This window comes from Strix uralensis, chromosome 28 (assembly GCF_047716275.1).
Source record: "Strix uralensis isolate ZFMK-TIS-50842 chromosome 28, bStrUra1, whole genome shotgun sequence".
NCBI classification, from domain to species: Eukaryota; Metazoa; Chordata; class Aves; order Strigiformes; family Strigidae; genus Strix; species Strix uralensis.
The window spans coordinates 4,994,227-5,009,840 of NC_133999.1; the positions used below are offsets into that span (position 1 = coordinate 4,994,227).

Consider the following 15,614-nt stretch of genomic DNA (forward strand, 5'->3'; position numbering starts at 1 on the left):
GGGAGCGGCGGCGGGCGGGAAGCCGCATCCGGAGGCGGCTCGTCCCCTGCCGGGGGCGCATGCGCGTTACCGCCCCCTCTCGGCCGGCCGGGCCCCTTCGCCCGCCACCCGCCATCTTGCGAGGACCGTTGGGGTTATTGTCCGCCGCTCGGGCTCGGCGGGGCCGGCGGCGCTCGGGCTGCCCAGGCGCTGACGGGGCCGCGGGGCCGGCTCGGCGTGAAGAGCCGGGGCGGGCGGGGGCGGCGGCGGCGCCATGGAGGATGAAATGCCCAAGACCCTGTGAGTGGGGAGGGGGCGAGACCGCCTATTGTTCCCGGCTCCGCGGGGAGGGGCGGCCCGGGCTCCCCTCACGCACGGTCCCTCAGGCCTCGGGCGGCGCGATCGGGCCTCCGCGACGGGCGGCGGCGGCTGTCCCGGCCCCTCAGCCGCCTTCAGTGCCAAGGGGGACGGCCCCCGGCTCCCCCCACGGCCGGCCGGCCCGGGGAGAGCCCGGCCGGGGCCGACCCCAGCCCCTCCGCCCGTGCCCCCGCTATTCCCGTCCCCTGCGTTGCTTCCCGGTGGTGGTCACCGGCTTTCTGGCCCCGGGCCGGGCCTCTCCAGCTCACACCTGGAGGGAAGGGGGCTGGGGAGATGTAACACCCCCCCCCCTCCCCAGGTACTTTCTCCATGCACGTTTTCGCGAGCATCTGACAGAATTTTGCCAGCTCTGGGTTGTGTTAGCACCGTCAGCTCACGGCGGGGCGGGGGGCGGGGGGGGGGGGAGGGACGGCCCTGGCCTAACAGCTGGAGCACCACTGCGATGTTCAACAGCTTGATGGAAATAAACGGGGGGTGCCCATGAAATCGGCGCTTGTCCAAGTGTTTAAAGCATGCTGCGAGCCTGTTATTTCCCGAGGAACTAATCGTAGCCATAGGGCAGCTCCTCGCCTTGTTAAAATCATAAATGGGGTTCCTTTAATTGCAAGCAACTTTTCTGGCGGTGTTAGGCAGCTGACACCCGCCGCTGTCAAGAGGCGTTTGGACTTTTCTGCTGTTGCTCCTGCAGCTGGCTCTGAAAGGCACAGGAGAGCTCCTGTGCACATCTTAGAGGTGCGTTTCTCTCCTTTTCTCTGGCATTATCTGGAGGGGTTTCTCTCGTTTAGATCAGGGAAATAAATCACTGACTCCAGTCTTCCTATTATATCTCCGTGTAAGCTTTGATCTCTGTGTCAGTCTAGAAGTTGAGGGGAGGAAAGACAGGAGGGAGAGGGAATCTTTCCGAGATGAGGGGAAAGTTTCGCCCTTGGACAGCAGCTGCACCTACCCCAAGGGTTGATAAATGACTTGGCTGAGTGACTGCAGGAAAACAAGACTCTTACGTGACTGACGCCAGCTCCTCTGGTCCAGGCTTTCCTGAGTGGTAAACACTGTCTGCCTCCCTGTGTGTACAATCCCGTTGTCTTTCTAGAGCGTGCATTTTTGGAACTATTCTTGGCGTCTGCAAACATGGTCAGACCTGTTGGCATATTTGCGTGTTTATTTAGAAGAATGTTTTTCCCTGTCCCAATGAAACAGTTGTCTGGAGCCTGGTGGTCTCGGCCATACACGGTGTATGCTCGAGGGAATGAATTATCTGACCCTGAGCACGTGCCACTTGTTGCACAAGCACGGCCGGGTTTCTGGGCTGCAGAGCTGAGTATTGAGCAACGTACCGAGAATGATATTTCTCTGAATCGCTCCGAGTGACTTGTCTCAAGTCATACGGAGGATTGTCACGAGCTGAATTTCACAGATTGGGTTTAGAATGAGCAGCTTGAAGGAAGAAAGTGCAGCTAAAAGTAATCTTTCCAGCTCGGATCTGAAGTGTGTGTTAAATATTTGCTTGCACAAGGATTTCTGTAGGTAGTGCTACAAAAATCCCATCTGGATGTGGGTTGCGGGGCTCCCTCCTCGGTTGTGTTGTCTTACTGCGTCGTGAGGGGCCACCAAAGTGGTCTGCAAGTCGTGTGCCTTCTTCTTTAGTTCCTTTAGCACATTTAAGTCATTTTTCTGAAACGGATTCCAGACGTTGTTGGAAGTAACTTCTTGGTTTTGCCATTTCCACGTCACCTGTTTCTTTGAAAGGGGGGTGTTAGAGCCTTGGCGTTTCGTTAGGAGCTGTATTACTTATGTAAATGATTTCCTGGATAGGCAGCTCGTTTTCACGAGGCCAGTGACCTTCCTTGAAAGCCACTCTTCAACGGCAAAGATCATGAATTTGAAGAGCGGTTACAAGGCAGAGAGTGTTTTTGAATTTACAAAGGCCTCTTGTATGTAGTTTTCATGTAAGTATGTAGATGTCTGTGGAATACATGCGCTTCTAATTCACTTTGTGTGTCTAAAAAGATGGAGAAGTGCTAACACCCAGTAGTTTGCTATTACTTTTCAAGAAGCCGTATACCGATCACTGTGCACTGGATAAATGGAGTTGTCTGCACAGCTTGCCTTGTGTACTGCAGGCCTTCATCTGCAAAGAAACATCAACCGACTCATTAATGAGAATCCAATTAGCAGGAAAGGGAGGGATGGGAAAGGCGCAGGAGGCAACAGAAGAGACGCAGGAGAGGTCTCCTCCTCCTGTATTAGCTGGCCCTACCTGGCAAGGTCACCTCAGCACTCGGTTATTTCTCATGTAACTGGCCCAGGACAAGGTCCAGGTGTGCTGGACCCTGCCCGTGTGCCAGCTACCTGGAAAGGGAACTGCAGCAGAACTCCGGGGAAGGGTCCGGAGGGTCGAACAGCTCGAGGGTAGCACGGAGAGAGTACATCAGAGAAAAGAACACAGGGATTGTTGCTCGGGGTGGGGGGGTTACAGCTCTGTGTCTTTCCCATCCATCTTGGTGCAGTTGATACTATCGCAGGACTTGGTTGTAGTTTGTCAGCCGGTGGCTTGGAGAAACCTCTCCAGACTTGCTGGCTGCAGAGAGCAGGCAGCAGATGTACGCAGCTACGGGTAATGAGGTTACGCTGACAAATAACACGAGAAAAATGCTGCTGAATTTGTACAATGTTAAGCTGTTTTTCTGAGCGACCGATGCGCTTTACAATCCCCCCTCCTTTTTTTTTCGTGTTCTGCAGAACGCTTTTGTTCTGTGTGTCATTCCTGCTTGCGTGGCTGTTAGGGGATATCTTGACCACATCTGTGCATGAGGAGCTGAGATTTGTTTTTACCTTTGTGCGGAAGCAAGTAGGTCAGCATCTAGTGTGCAATTACACGTACTCTCTCCATGTGTACGTATGTCTTGCTGCAATCGATCCTTTGAGGGGATGCATTTTGAAAGGTCTGGCCATGCAGAGATTGATGGGGCTGTCGGAAATCGCTTACCTAAATCCTGCTTTGTCTAGCTAAATCCAGAGTTCACCTAGGGAATGCTTCAGGAGATGCCTGTCTGATTATCGAGGTGAAAATCCAGCGTTAGTGCAAAGGTCAGGGTGTTGACACCCTGTCTAGGAAACTTTCAGTCACAAATAAACTGTTAATAAACTTAGACCTAGAAGGTCACGTGAGAGTCTCATCACTTTAGTGCCTCGGCTTACTCATTATCCAAATAGCGATAATACTTCAAAAAAAGAGAGAAGAAAAGAAGTCTTGCTAGTTATGACCCTCAGTTGAACTTGGTGCAGGCTAGAACGTCCCTGGTGTTATCGAGCCCAAAGTTAATTGCCTTAATGAAGCGCACTGAACCCTCCTCTGCTGAAGGAAACCACGTCAGAAAGTGCAGGAATTACTTGCTTTGTTGAGCGAGAGGATGCCTGTGACAATCTGATTCTGGTGAAGCATGTGTTGATTTTAAAAAGGAGAATGCTTCTGAGTCCTACCTAAAATAGTTACTCAGACTATTAATACACAGCTTGACGGGTCATTTCTGACAGAAAAACAGGGGCTGTGTGTCTTGTTCTCCCATTCTCTCCTCTGCTAAACCAAATATTGGAGTGCATCCATCCTTCGGGAAGGCTGTTCACAGCCTTGTGTCAACAGAAGGAGCGCAACAAGTTCCCGTTTTTGCTGCCTTGTTGTTTTCTTACAACATCTTTGCAATTCTTGCACCAAGACAGGGAGGGTTGCTGATTTATTGACGTGGTTTCAGCAGTGCAATTTGGCCGAGGTGCTCATTGCAGAGGCCGTGGTTTGCCACGTAACGTTCCTTTGCGGAAGGGTGCTGCCACGCCTTTGGAGTTGAGGTTTCTGTGTGTGCTTTTTTTAAAAATCCCGTGACTTGGGCTTAACAACAACAACAAATCCCCCCACCTGTGGATCAGGGATGATCTTCATCGCTGAGAATGCCAAAATCCCGAATCAGAGCAGGGGTTGGGGTTGTGTTTGTGCTTAAGGAGGCTGATCCTTTCAAATGGAGGAAGACGGGGGAATGCCCATGCTTGAGCACATGTGCCCGTGGTTGTTTCAGGCAGATCTAACACTTTCAAACGATAAGTCCTTTTCTAAAAGGAACTGACTATAAATATTGTGTAATGTGCGTGCTAAACCCAGGTTGAGCTACTCTGGCAGCTAGGGAAGTGGTGCTTGGTGAGCAGTGGCTGCGTATGGTTATCAGAACTGCTGTTTCTATACACGGAAATCCTTCTGGTAGGTCGAGTTGGCCGTATGTGGCTTTCTGTTCAGCTTTGAACCGGGGTGTGGTTTTAGAAATGCAGACCTTGGGTGGGAGTGAGGACAGGCCTGTCTGTCACCGAACAATTTCTGCCCCATTGCTCCACAAGTCAGGGTATAATCCTGCTGCACGCTTTCATTTCGATGTCCTAACCTGGCAGGTTGGGTGTTGGGGGAACAACGTTGGGCCATGTTTGCTCAGTTACCGACGAGCAGACTGGAGCGTCGGGATGACTTCTAACTTTGTATTTGATCCTATAGGTACGTGGGGAACCTGTCAAGAGATGTGACCGAAGCTCTAATCCTCCAGCTGTTCAGCCAGATCGGGCCGTGCAAAAACTGCAAAATGATAATGGATGTAAGAGCTTTCACTAGTGATTTTCATGTGTCTTGTAGCTAATGGCTTTGGGCCGTACTGGCGTGATTCAGAATTCCACTGGAAGTACGGCATGACCACGTTAAAGGGGTGTAATAAAGCTGGAGATTGCAGTCATGTACTTTGGGCATCATTTCTACCTCATATTTGTCAATAAATTTAAGGATGGGTGGATGTTGCGAGAGGGAGTGAACAGCTTAATCTACGTGGGTGTTGTAGACGAGATTTGAAAAGTTCTTCCTTGCCGTACTTTTACCTTTCTAAAGCAGAACTGGAACCTCCTGGAGCGTTGTTAGTGCATTGACTGTGCTCTCTGTGTCGAGTAAGAAAGCCTATCCATTTTGAGACGTTTAGGTGTAACGAATAAGGCGCTGAGTAGAATAGTGAGGGTACAGTTTGAAGGAGTTTGTATCGGTAATCCTTTGGTTGTTTCTTTTATCAGACAGCTGGAAACGATCCGTATTGTTTTGTGGAGTTCTATGAGCACCGGCACGCGGCTGCAGCACTGGCTGCTATGAATGGCCGGAAGATAATGGGTAAGGTAAGCTGTCATGTCTACAGGGTGAGTTGGAGTTGAAAAACAGGCTATCTCAGATGGCGCGGGTGAAATACCGCTTGAGACGAAGTGGATACGCTGCAGATGTTAGTCACTTCGTTTGGACGGAGGTCTTAACGTGACAGGACTGAGAAGAAAAGCTGTTCAGACTGTTGTAGGAAGAATGCAGGGGGAGGTGGGGATGTAGAACTGGGAGGGCTCAGAGCCAGCGGGCACAATGATTATTTTACATATGAGTAATATCTGGTGACCTTACCAAGATAACATCCCCCTCTCCCCACCCCTGCAAAAAACCCCACCCAAGCAAACCCAATCCCCAGACCAGGTCTGTTTCCCGCCTTTGCTCTTGGAACGCAGTTCGGAAGAAAGAAGCCTCACCCGAGAAATGTGTCTTAAACTTGAGCTTTCACCCCAAACTTGCACACCTGGTGCCCCTGGAGCATCAGAATGAAGCGCTGGAGGTATCTGAGCTTAGTTGGGATTTGCTTGATCTAACGTGAGCGCCTGACGTTTGCAGGAGGTCAAAGTGAACTGGGCGACGACCCCCAGCAGCCAGAAGAAAGATACCAGCAGTAAGTGTCGCTTACGCTTTGAGTACGTGTTTGATTTGTACAAGTAGCTTTTAAACCTAAACAGTAAGCATCGTACAATTATATGCAGTAATGTTTTGATCGTAATCCTAAGATATTATTTAATGTGTTTGTGTTAATAAACTTAAGAACAAATCTAATCTTTGTCATCAGGTAGTACCGTTGTCAACACACAGCGTTCACAAGGTAATTGTATCTTCTTAAACATAAAATGAAATCTCTCAAGGGTATTCACTAACCACCTGAAGCTATGTATGGGGTTTTTGTTTGTTATGAATTTATTTTTTTTATGGAAAGACTTCCCTTTCAGTTCCCTATAGCATCAGAAAGGGATCTAGTGTCCACTCTTTAGTTCTGGTGCTAATCTCCAGCTGTTTGTTACCAGTGCCTTTGTGAAAAAAAGCCCAAAGACCCCTTGTCCCCTGCTGTCGAGGCAGAGCAGTCGGCTCCCTGCGAGGCTGCGGTAGGCGCTCCTGCACACAGGCTCCTTGGGCGTAGCTGGGCTGTTCCCAAAACTGGGCTCCATCGCTCACGGCGAGCCTACGGATCGCTGCTTTTCTCAGCAGGCTTTGAATTTCTGTAGGCCGGTGGGGCTAAACTGCATCGGCCTCCGAGTGGACTCGAGTTTCATAGCACAAATAAGCCTGTGTATTGCTAGGATGGTATGTGACATACTGTTGGATTGGAGCGGAAAACTCCTTAGATACAGGACTTTTGTTTCTCTTTGGTGTGTGTTTTTGATGGCTCGGATATAAATTGAAGGGATTACTGTTTCCATTCTGTTGCCTTCAGTCTTAGTTCACTTGCACATGGATTCACATACATTGAATTCACATGGATTCACATGGTGTGTTGGCTGGGCAACCAAAACTGTTGGCTTTTGAGAACTCAAATGCTTTAACAGCAAACTGTTGCAAGGCAAGGTATTTTTTTTGATTTGTTCTCACGACCTCTGGTGTTAACCCAGACATTGTGGCTAGATTCAAAACACATCCTGCTCTAGAACGAGCGTTATCCTGCGTTTCTTGAAACTGCTAGACGTTTCAGCTGATCAGAGTTTGAATAGCTAGTGATCTCCCGCCGTGTCGACTAGCGTATGGAGCGAAAGAATTTCATGTAGTCGTGGCACATTAAGTAAATAGTTTCAGACTTTGTACGGTAAATTCTGACTGGTCTTAAAAGCAAAGTGTAAAATACAAAACGTAAATGCTGTGTGTCACTGTAGCATCCTTAAAATCACTGACTTTGTAACGCTGCCAGGCAAAGGATCTGTTACAGCAGCAGTAAATTCTCTGTTTCGTAGTAAACTCTAGTCTTCATGTAGTTTTTAATAATGGCTGGAAGGCCGTGCTCTGTCTGCGTGTGCGCGGGTGTGTTCAGGGGTCGTCTTCAAACACTAAGATCCTTTTTTATCTTTTTTCCCCAAAAAGACCATTTCCATGTCTTTGTCGGAGACCTCAGTCCAGAAATTACAACTGAAGATATAAAAGCAGCTTTTGCGCCGTTTGGAAGAATATCGTAAGTAATTTCCTAGGGCAAATAAACTAAAAGTTATCTCTCCTAAATGGAGGCAGCCTTATGTTTCAGTAAGTAAAAAAAAAATAAGAGTTGTCACAGTGCAGGAATATACATTCATCTGTTCATACAGCGACTTGAGTCTGAACGGCCAGGCATTAAGCAGGGATGCGTAACCCGATTCCTTTATAGTAGTTTGTTCTGCTTTCCTAGAAAAGTTGCATCCAACTTGCTTTGATTTTATACTCCTTGCCTCGTTTGGCAAAGCAACGCTGGAAAAAATTGACTCCTAAAACCTGGGGTTTGCATTTCATTGGCCCTCTCAGCGATCAGATCACCATCACGCTGTTCAGTTTGTGACCGAGTCCGTTTGCACGTTCACGTCTTTGAGAGGCTGTGGATTTTTTTGTTAGCCGTGGTGTGCCGGCCACCAGTAGCCAATGTTTTTGGTTTTGCTTTTTTTTTTTTTTTTCAGTTAAATTCCCATTTTCCACAAAATGAACATTTTGTTTTTAGCACAAGACTCGTTTGGGCGCCCGGAGGCTGCAGCTAGAGTGGCCTCGAAGTGTTTGGCACTGGGTCAAGCGTAAACCCTTGACCCGAAGGGCTCGGCCCAAACCACGGGGCGTCTCGGGTCAAGGAGTTGCACTCGTCCCCGCGGTGCAGAGCGGTGGTGTAACAGGCGAGCGTGTTACACACAGGGAGCGGTGCTCGCAGGTCTCCGCCTGCCACTTGGTTGTATTCAGGGTGTAGCAGAGTAAGGAGCGGTTCGTTCATTCCATCCTCCAAATGTAAACCATTAATTTTCCTTGTAGTGTTGTCTGTACTGGACATTGAAGTTTCTTGATGGTGATGTAAGAGAACATAGAGTGCTTTGGAGTGTTGTGTAGTGAAGCATTTAATTGAAGTAAGTTTGTTTTTTGTTGTTTTTTTTTCCCCCTCAGAGTCCAGTGTATTACTCTTTTAATGCCAGCTTGATTTCCTCTTATGATAAGGTTTAAAAAAAAAAAAAAAAAATGTGATCTGAATGTGACTTGCTTCAGACAACTATAATGCTTGACTGCATCTTTTGTAATTGTCATCCAGGAAATGCAGAGGGTCGGACTCCTAAGGAGAGTCAATTTATCCTCTGGCCAAATGTGGTCTGGATGGAAGGAACGAGGGGCTCTAAAGCAGAGCTGAACTGCTGGAGCGAGCGCGGAAGGGAGGCAGAGATAGCCGGCCGCGTTGGTGGGGCTGCGGTGGAGCTCTGCAAGAGAGTTTCCCCTCCCTGAGTCAGCGCTGGGTTTCTGAGGTGACGGTTCCGTGGACAGTCACCTTTTCCAAACCAGCCCCCCCAAAAATCCCAAACCCCCTCCCGAGCCTGAAGCAAAAAGTAACGGCTGAACATCAGCTGGGGGAGCGTCACATCTCAGCGAACATCGGACCACGGTCCGTATTTTGGGGGCCGTGCCCATTTCCCATTTTTTCTAGAAGAGCTTTCTGGACGCAGAGCTGTCGCTGCGTGCTGACGGGGAAGGGGGAGCGACGCTTTTGCTTTTGGGTGCGCAGCTGTAGAGCTGCCACGTGGCAAACTCGTGGTTTGCCCTGGTTCAAACTGACTGTCCAAAATGAAACTCAGTTCTTTTCCCCTCACAAAAGCAGTAGATTAAGAATTGTCCCTGTAACGACTCTTTTGAACTCTTGTTCCAAAACTGAGGGATTAAATAAAGCCGAAGAGACCTCGATTTTCTCCTTGTTTAAATTTAACCTGAAAAAATATTGCTACTGTCTCTGAAGTGGTCGAATGAAGTTACTTGACTTTACCTGTTCTTCATCAGTGACTAGTTTCTGGAAATGTGGTGCTAATGGAATATTTCCTGATCTATTTATTTTTTTTTAACATTGTCTTTGTTGGTGCTAAACTGAGCTTTTTTTTTTTTTTTAATGACACCGAGGTTGAACTACTGCATGATTAGCGCATAAGAAATTTTGGTAATTCTTTGCATCTGGATTTTTTAATCACTGTAAAAGCACACTTTCACTGTGGTTTCCTTTTATGCTTGCTGTACGCATGTTTTCACTTGTTCTCAAGTCTTTATTTTCAAAGTTTTCAGTTGAGGGTAAGTAGAGATGAGTTTTTCCCCCCCTCCCTCTATAGGCTCTTCAGAGCAAACCAATCTAAGCTTACCAAAGTGGCTCTTCTCAGGCAATTTGTAACATATGACCCAAATTCTGACCTAACACAGGAAGGGGAAAAGAAAAAAGGGGGAAGGGGGGGTGGGTCTCACAAAGAGGAAAGAAATAACATTTCTGCTGTAGCTTTGGGAGAGGTATTATCCTTCGGCGATGGTGTCAGCGCTATGGGCTAACGTATGCCAGAATTAGGCTTATGATGCAGCATTTGCAGTTACTGTAAAGGCTTAAAAAAACCCCCCGAGTGTTAACGAACCTTCTCTTCATTGTGACTTTTCTCGCCAGTCTTGGAATGCTCAATGTTGTGCACATGTTAACGCTAGTTTCTCTGAACCCTAGTATTTTATACAGCCGTAAGTTACACTGCATGACTTTCTGACTGGTTTTATGTTGTTGTTTCTGTTCTTTTAATGCCTGTATGTGTGGGGCAAAGGAGGGGAGGAGAGGGTGGCCTGTATGTGAGAGCATCTCGCCCTCGGCTAACTTGTACGCAGATTGCCTGAGAAACACTGTAGAGTGGCGTTCCACGAGTGGGGTTTAGCTCTTGTAGCTGGGATCTCTTTTTAACTCAATCTCAAATAATAGGGCTCTGGTTATTTTGCAGAGTGTCTCTGAAGAATGGACAGAATTGCCATGGCTAACTACAAGCTACAGTTCACAGTGGACAAACGTTGTAGTTTTCTTATTTACTTTTATAAATTATTTTTTTCTTTTTTTTTTTTTTTATATCTTGTAGTTTCCAATCAGTCCTGTATGATTGCTGTTGTACAAATGCAGTTTAAATGATGTGTATTATGTAGTTTAAGACATGAATGTTTCGGTGTTTTATTTTCTTCAATAATTTCTGAAAATGTCAATCTCTCAAAATTTACAGCTGCCCACAGTCCAAAAAGGGGGTAACGAATTGACCCGAGAAAATTAAAGAATTCAGTTAACAGGCGACGTATGCCTTTTAATTCCTATCTTTTTTCATTTTTTCTATTTAATATTTTGAATGAGTAGGTAGAATGTGTTGGCAAATAGCGAGTTTAAAAATTGCATGGTTAAAGAGAGCCATTCAGCTAATGTTAGTCAGCTACGTGCCTTAAGTGATTCTTTTGAATAGCTGCTTTGACCATGCTTTGTGTCTTAACAGTCTGTAAAAGCATTTTGAAGCGGGAGCCAACTGTCGTAAAGTACATACGTTTGTTAGAGAAGCTATTGATTTGCATGTTTACACAATTAAGTTTAATTTTGCTACTACCTGGCAAAGCATTAGTAAAGTTCTGTTTAGAAAAGAAGCCTTTTGCTTTGACTGTGTTGCTGGTGCAATAAACAGTTGACGTTAGTAAAGGTGAAACATGAAAATAAGCTGTACGTGTGACTCAAGTTGTCGTTTTAGTAAGGTCGCCTTTTGAAGGCGCTGAACTGGCTCTCGTTTCTGCTTTTTAGAGACGCGCGTGTGGTTAAGGACATGGCGACAGGAAAATCTAAAGGATATGGCTTCGTTTCCTTCTTCAATAAATGGGTAAGCGGCAGCGCGGTCTCGAGCGCCCCTGAACAGCGGACGACGAGTTTCAGCGGCCGCTGCGGGGAAGGAACAGTGTCGATCCCGATCCCTCCAGCTTCGCTTTCCCCACCTGCTGAGGGAGAAGCTGTTCTCTCCGTTTGTTGAGACTCTCCGCTGTGGCTTTAGCGTTTCTAAAGCACGTGGCAGGTGACAGCCGGCGCTGTACAGACGTGACAGAGTGACAATACGTCTGGTGTATATCGAGAGGGTCTTAGTTGCACTCAGTGAGGCCTAACAGCATCCTTGACCCAGCGCTGAGGGATCTGGTGGGGTTGGGAACGGTCAGTGGGAGGTTCATGGTTGGACTGGAGGAGCTTCAAGGGCTTTTCCAACCCAGATGGTTCTGGGATTCTTTTGAAGTAGGATTTCTTTGACACGTTGCAAATGGCGGGCAGGGGGGGGTGTTGCAAAAGGAGGAGATGCCGACGGTGGGGTTTTCTTCTCTCTCGTGGACAGGACGCAGAGAATGCGATTCAGCAGATGGGTGGTCAGTGGCTCGGTGGAAGGCAAATCAGAACAAACTGGGCGACAAGAAAACCTCCGGCTCCAAAGAGTACATATGAAAGTAGGTTCTCCGTTATTTGCATCTTTGCAAACCTCCCGCCACACGTGGGAGGAGGAAGAGACAGGGGCGAGCTGCATGGAGATTGTGGGAGAGGGGAAAGCGGGTACGAAAGGCAGAGGCTCTCTCAAACAGTTTCAAACCTCCCAGATAAAGCAGCTTCCTTAGCTACGGCGACTGTGTTACCGCTGCGGGGGGGACGCTTTTGGCTTCTGCGCGCTCAGGTTGGAAGCTTGCTTTCTCTCTGGCTTTTTAACTTTGCTCCCTCGCTTTTAGGGCTTTCTGTTGTGATACAAAGCGGGACTGTGCCAAAGAAAGCGTTTCCATTGGAGCCATTTTAAATTAGGTATATCGGACCTGCTTGATAGGTGTTTGCAGTTTGCGCTCGACATCTCGTGCCACCCAGGAATTAGAATTTCTACGTAATGTGTGTCCCATCCACTGAAAAGCTCTGTAAAAATCTCTTTAAGCAAACGCCAAACAACTGTCTTACGACGATGTGGTCAATCAGTCCAGCCCGAGCAACTGCACTGTGTACTGCGGAGGTGTTACTTCGGGACTGACAGGTATCGTGGCTTCAAATCCCCGTCGCGTTCAAACTCTCTCAGTAACAACTGCGGTCGCCTCATTTTGCTGCTCTGTTTCTTCCTGCTTCAGAACAGCTCATGCGCCAGACCTTTTCTCCCTTCGGGCAGATAATGGAAATTCGAGTCTTCCCGGATAAAGGCTACTCCTTTGTACGGTAGGCTTTGCGTGTCAGTGAATTTAAGGAGAATTACGGGTTCGCACGCTTTTGGTGGCGGTGGAGCACGGGTGGGCGTGTGCCTGGCTGGAGGCTGCGCTTTTTCTGACCGCAGCCTGATCTGCGGAGAGTTACGGCGTGTAACGCTCCGGGCAGGAGTAGGAAAAACCCCTGAACCCAGTCTAGTGTGGTGCAGGGAGAGATCTCTGTCTGTTCCTCGTGTGGAGTTTCACAGTGGCGTTACTGGGGCAGACGGTCGAGTTTTAGAGTGTTGTCCAGCAGCATCCTCATCTCTTTGTAGACAATAACAAAATACCGGATAACAAAATACCAGATAACAAGAGAACAGATCACAACAAATCATTGTAAATTGACTTGGTCTCCTTGCCACTGAATTTTCCGGTTTGTTGAGGGAGAATTGGGACACCGAGACAGGAAAAGTGGCCGTAGCCTCGCAGTCCCTGCTGCCCGCTCTGGGGGTGACAGGAGAAAGTTTCTGCAGCCAGGCTGGTGTCCCAACAGAGCCCAGATCTCTCGGGGTTGCTCCTGGCTGTCACTCACCGAGTTGTTTATTTTGCCACGACTTCTGTTTCGACAGGTTTAACTCTCACGAGAGTGCCGCGCACGCCATCGTTTCCGTCAACGGAACAACTATAGAAGGACACGTAGTGAAGTGCTACTGGGGCAAGGAGACACCAGACATGATCAGTCCGGTCCAGCAGGTCAGACCTTCTCTGCTAAAAACAATGGCTTTGCTAATTAATAATTAATAACTAATAATCCTGGGCTGCCCAGGGAGGTGGTGGAGTCCCCATCCCTGGAGGGGTTGAAGAGTCGGGTTGAGCCAGCGCTGAGGGATCTGGTGGAGTTGGGATCTGTCAGTGCTGGGTTAACGGTTGGACTGGATGATCTTCAAGGTCCTTTCCAACAGAGATGATTCTGTGATTCTGTAATTAGTCTTTGCTAGAAACCCGTTAAGTGGCTGTAAATTCTGTGCACGTGACAGCTAGGTGAAAAATTCTGATGTAAAATTCTGGAGAAAGCTTGCAAAATACTGTCCAGCCCATGGGAGGGCTTCTAAGGTGGATGGAGCTGCTGCTCCCGTTCCCTGGATCTCTGCAGATATTTGAGACCACAACTATATCGGTGACTGGGGGGGCAACGGGGCGCTCTGGTAATTAAATGCTCTAGTAATTAAACGCTCTAGTAATTAAAAGGGGTGCCCGACTGAACGTTTGTATGGCCGTTGCGGTCTTGTTTTAGCCAGCAGGCTCATAAGCCCCCCTCACAGCCAGACTCAGCGGGCGGGTGATGGAAATCGCCGCTTTCTTAGGCCCCGCTTAACTAACCCTGGGTGTTTGTCCTTGCAGAACCAGATCGGCTACCCGCCGGCCTACGGGCAGTGGGGCCAGTGGTACGGCAACGCCCAGATCGGGCAGTACGTGCCCAACGGCTGGCAGGTCCCCGCCTACGGGATGTACGGGCAAGCGTGGAATCAGCAGGGCTTTAAGTGAGTATTTGGGAGGGGGGGAGATGGTTTTTTGCCCCCCCGGGGAGGTGACAGAGTCGGTAGCAGCGTAAAAGCTGCTGAGACGTGGGATGGGGAACGTGCCGATCCAGGACGGCGCCACCACCCGCTCGGGCACTGTCTCTGTTTAATTCTCCCTCATTCCTGACACATTTACCTAACGAACTGGGGTTTGGTTTTTTTTGTCTTTTGTGTGTTTTGTTTTTTTTTTTTTTGTTCCCCACCCCCTGACAGTCAGACGCAGTCGTCAGCGGCGTGGATGGGCGCCAACTACAGCGTGCAGCCGCCGCAGGGGCAGAACGGGAGCGTGATCACCAACCAAACGGGATACCGCGTGGCGGGCTTCGAAACGCCGTGAGGAGGAGGAGGAGGAGGAGGGGACTCCCAGCGCTGTGGGCCGCCGAGATTTACCAGATTGAGCGTCGGATACGATGTATTTATTTAAGAGAGAGAGAGAGAGAGAGAAACACACACACACACACAAAAAAAAAAAAAAAAAGAAAACACACACAAAAAAAAAAAAGGCATTTTTACATGAAATTGTCATCCGCATTGTTTAAAAACGAAACGAAAAAAAAAAAAAATCACACAAAACGAGATGCTGGATGTCTGCCAACTTTTGCCTTCTTTTTCCTCCTTTACGTGTTTCTTAAGATCCACGTTTTTGAAACACAGCAAATGCAGGGACTACTGCCGCTGAAAATTGGGGCAGCAAATTGCACAATGTCAACCTTTTCTTTGTTTGTTTGTTTTTCTTTCCTTTCCTCGGAAGTAGCGTGCCGTTCTAGTTTGCATTCCGAATGATTTAAAATGTATTATAAACCGTTGTACAAAAAAAAAAAAAAAAAAAAAAAAAAAAAAGCCAAAAGCGTGCGAATCCTGAAGGCGCCGTGTCTTCAGCCTTTGCACCGTCTTGTTTTAAAAGAGCCTCTTGTATAAAGCCTCCGTCTCTCCGCTTTTGTTACACCGGGTTTTTTCGACGATAAATTATTAGTTTACATCGGTTTTTTTTGTATCTCAGCGTGTTTTTCAGGGTCGTTTTTGCCTTACGAAGGGGAAAGGGGGATGCTCGGCGGGACGACCCCCTCCTGAGCGAGGATTTCCACCCTGGGACAGCGAAAATCCTGTTGCTAAAATGTGACAAAATTCCTACGAACCAGCCGGGTTGTTGTTTTGTGGGTTTTTTTTCTTTTTTTTTTTTTTTTTTTTTACCGATTTCTACATTGACATGTACTGATTATGTAAAATATTTTAGCAAATTAATATTTTGCACAACCGTTAGCCACCTTTGTACGTTTCCTTATTTAAAGGTAGGACGCCGAGTCCTTTGACGTGAGTTATGCCTCAAATCTTCGGGTTTTTTTCTTTTTCTTTTGGCGTGTGGTACTCTTGGA

The 15,614-nt window shown here is 47.9% G+C and overlaps 1 protein-coding gene across 6 annotated transcripts; it reads left to right on the forward strand.

Annotated features, from left to right (window-relative positions):
- Nucleotides 1–95: 95 nt before the first annotated feature.
- Nucleotides 96–15,501, forward strand: TIA1 (TIA1 cytotoxic granule associated RNA binding protein). 6 transcript variants are annotated; one of them, XM_074852036.1, is made up of 13 exons: nucleotides 96–279; nucleotides 4,889–4,985; nucleotides 5,446–5,544; nucleotides 6,077–6,131; nucleotides 6,303–6,335; nucleotides 7,580–7,667; nucleotides 11,271–11,346; nucleotides 11,845–11,953; nucleotides 12,421–12,516; nucleotides 12,608–12,692; nucleotides 13,291–13,414; nucleotides 14,063–14,202; nucleotides 14,455–15,501. In XM_074852036.1, the coding sequence occupies exons 1-13, from the start codon at nucleotides 254–256 to the stop codon at nucleotides 14,576–14,578; spliced, it is 1,152 nt and encodes a 383-aa protein (XP_074708137.1). In that variant the 5' UTR covers nucleotides 96–253; the 3' UTR covers nucleotides 14,579–15,501. The 6 variants fall into 6 exon arrangements, with proteins under 6 accessions (XP_074708137.1, XP_074708138.1, XP_074708143.1 ...); XM_074852037.1 differs by lacking the exon at nucleotides 6,303–6,335; XM_074852039.1 differs by lacking the exons at nucleotides 96–279; nucleotides 4,889–4,985; nucleotides 5,446–5,544; nucleotides 6,077–6,131 and adding an exon at nucleotides 10,714–10,782 and having other exon boundaries at nucleotides 6,317–6,335; nucleotides 14,455–15,173.
- Nucleotides 15,502–15,614: the final 113 nt, after the last annotated feature.

What these genes read in the sequence shown, in the direction of transcription:
- TIA1 (XM_074852036.1), top strand. Translation starts at nt 254, where the DNA reads ATGGAGGATGAAATGCCCAAGACCCT. An exon ending in TGTTACTTCGGGACTGACAG is followed by an intron (nt 12,517 to 12,607) that starts GTATCGTGGCTT and finishes TTCCTGCTTCAG; the next exon opens with AACAGCTCATGCGCCAGACC. An exon ending in TGATCAGTCCGGTCCAGCAG is followed by an intron (nt 13,415 to 14,062) that starts GTCAGACCTTCT and finishes TTGTCCTTGCAG; the next exon opens with AACCAGATCGGCTACCCGCC.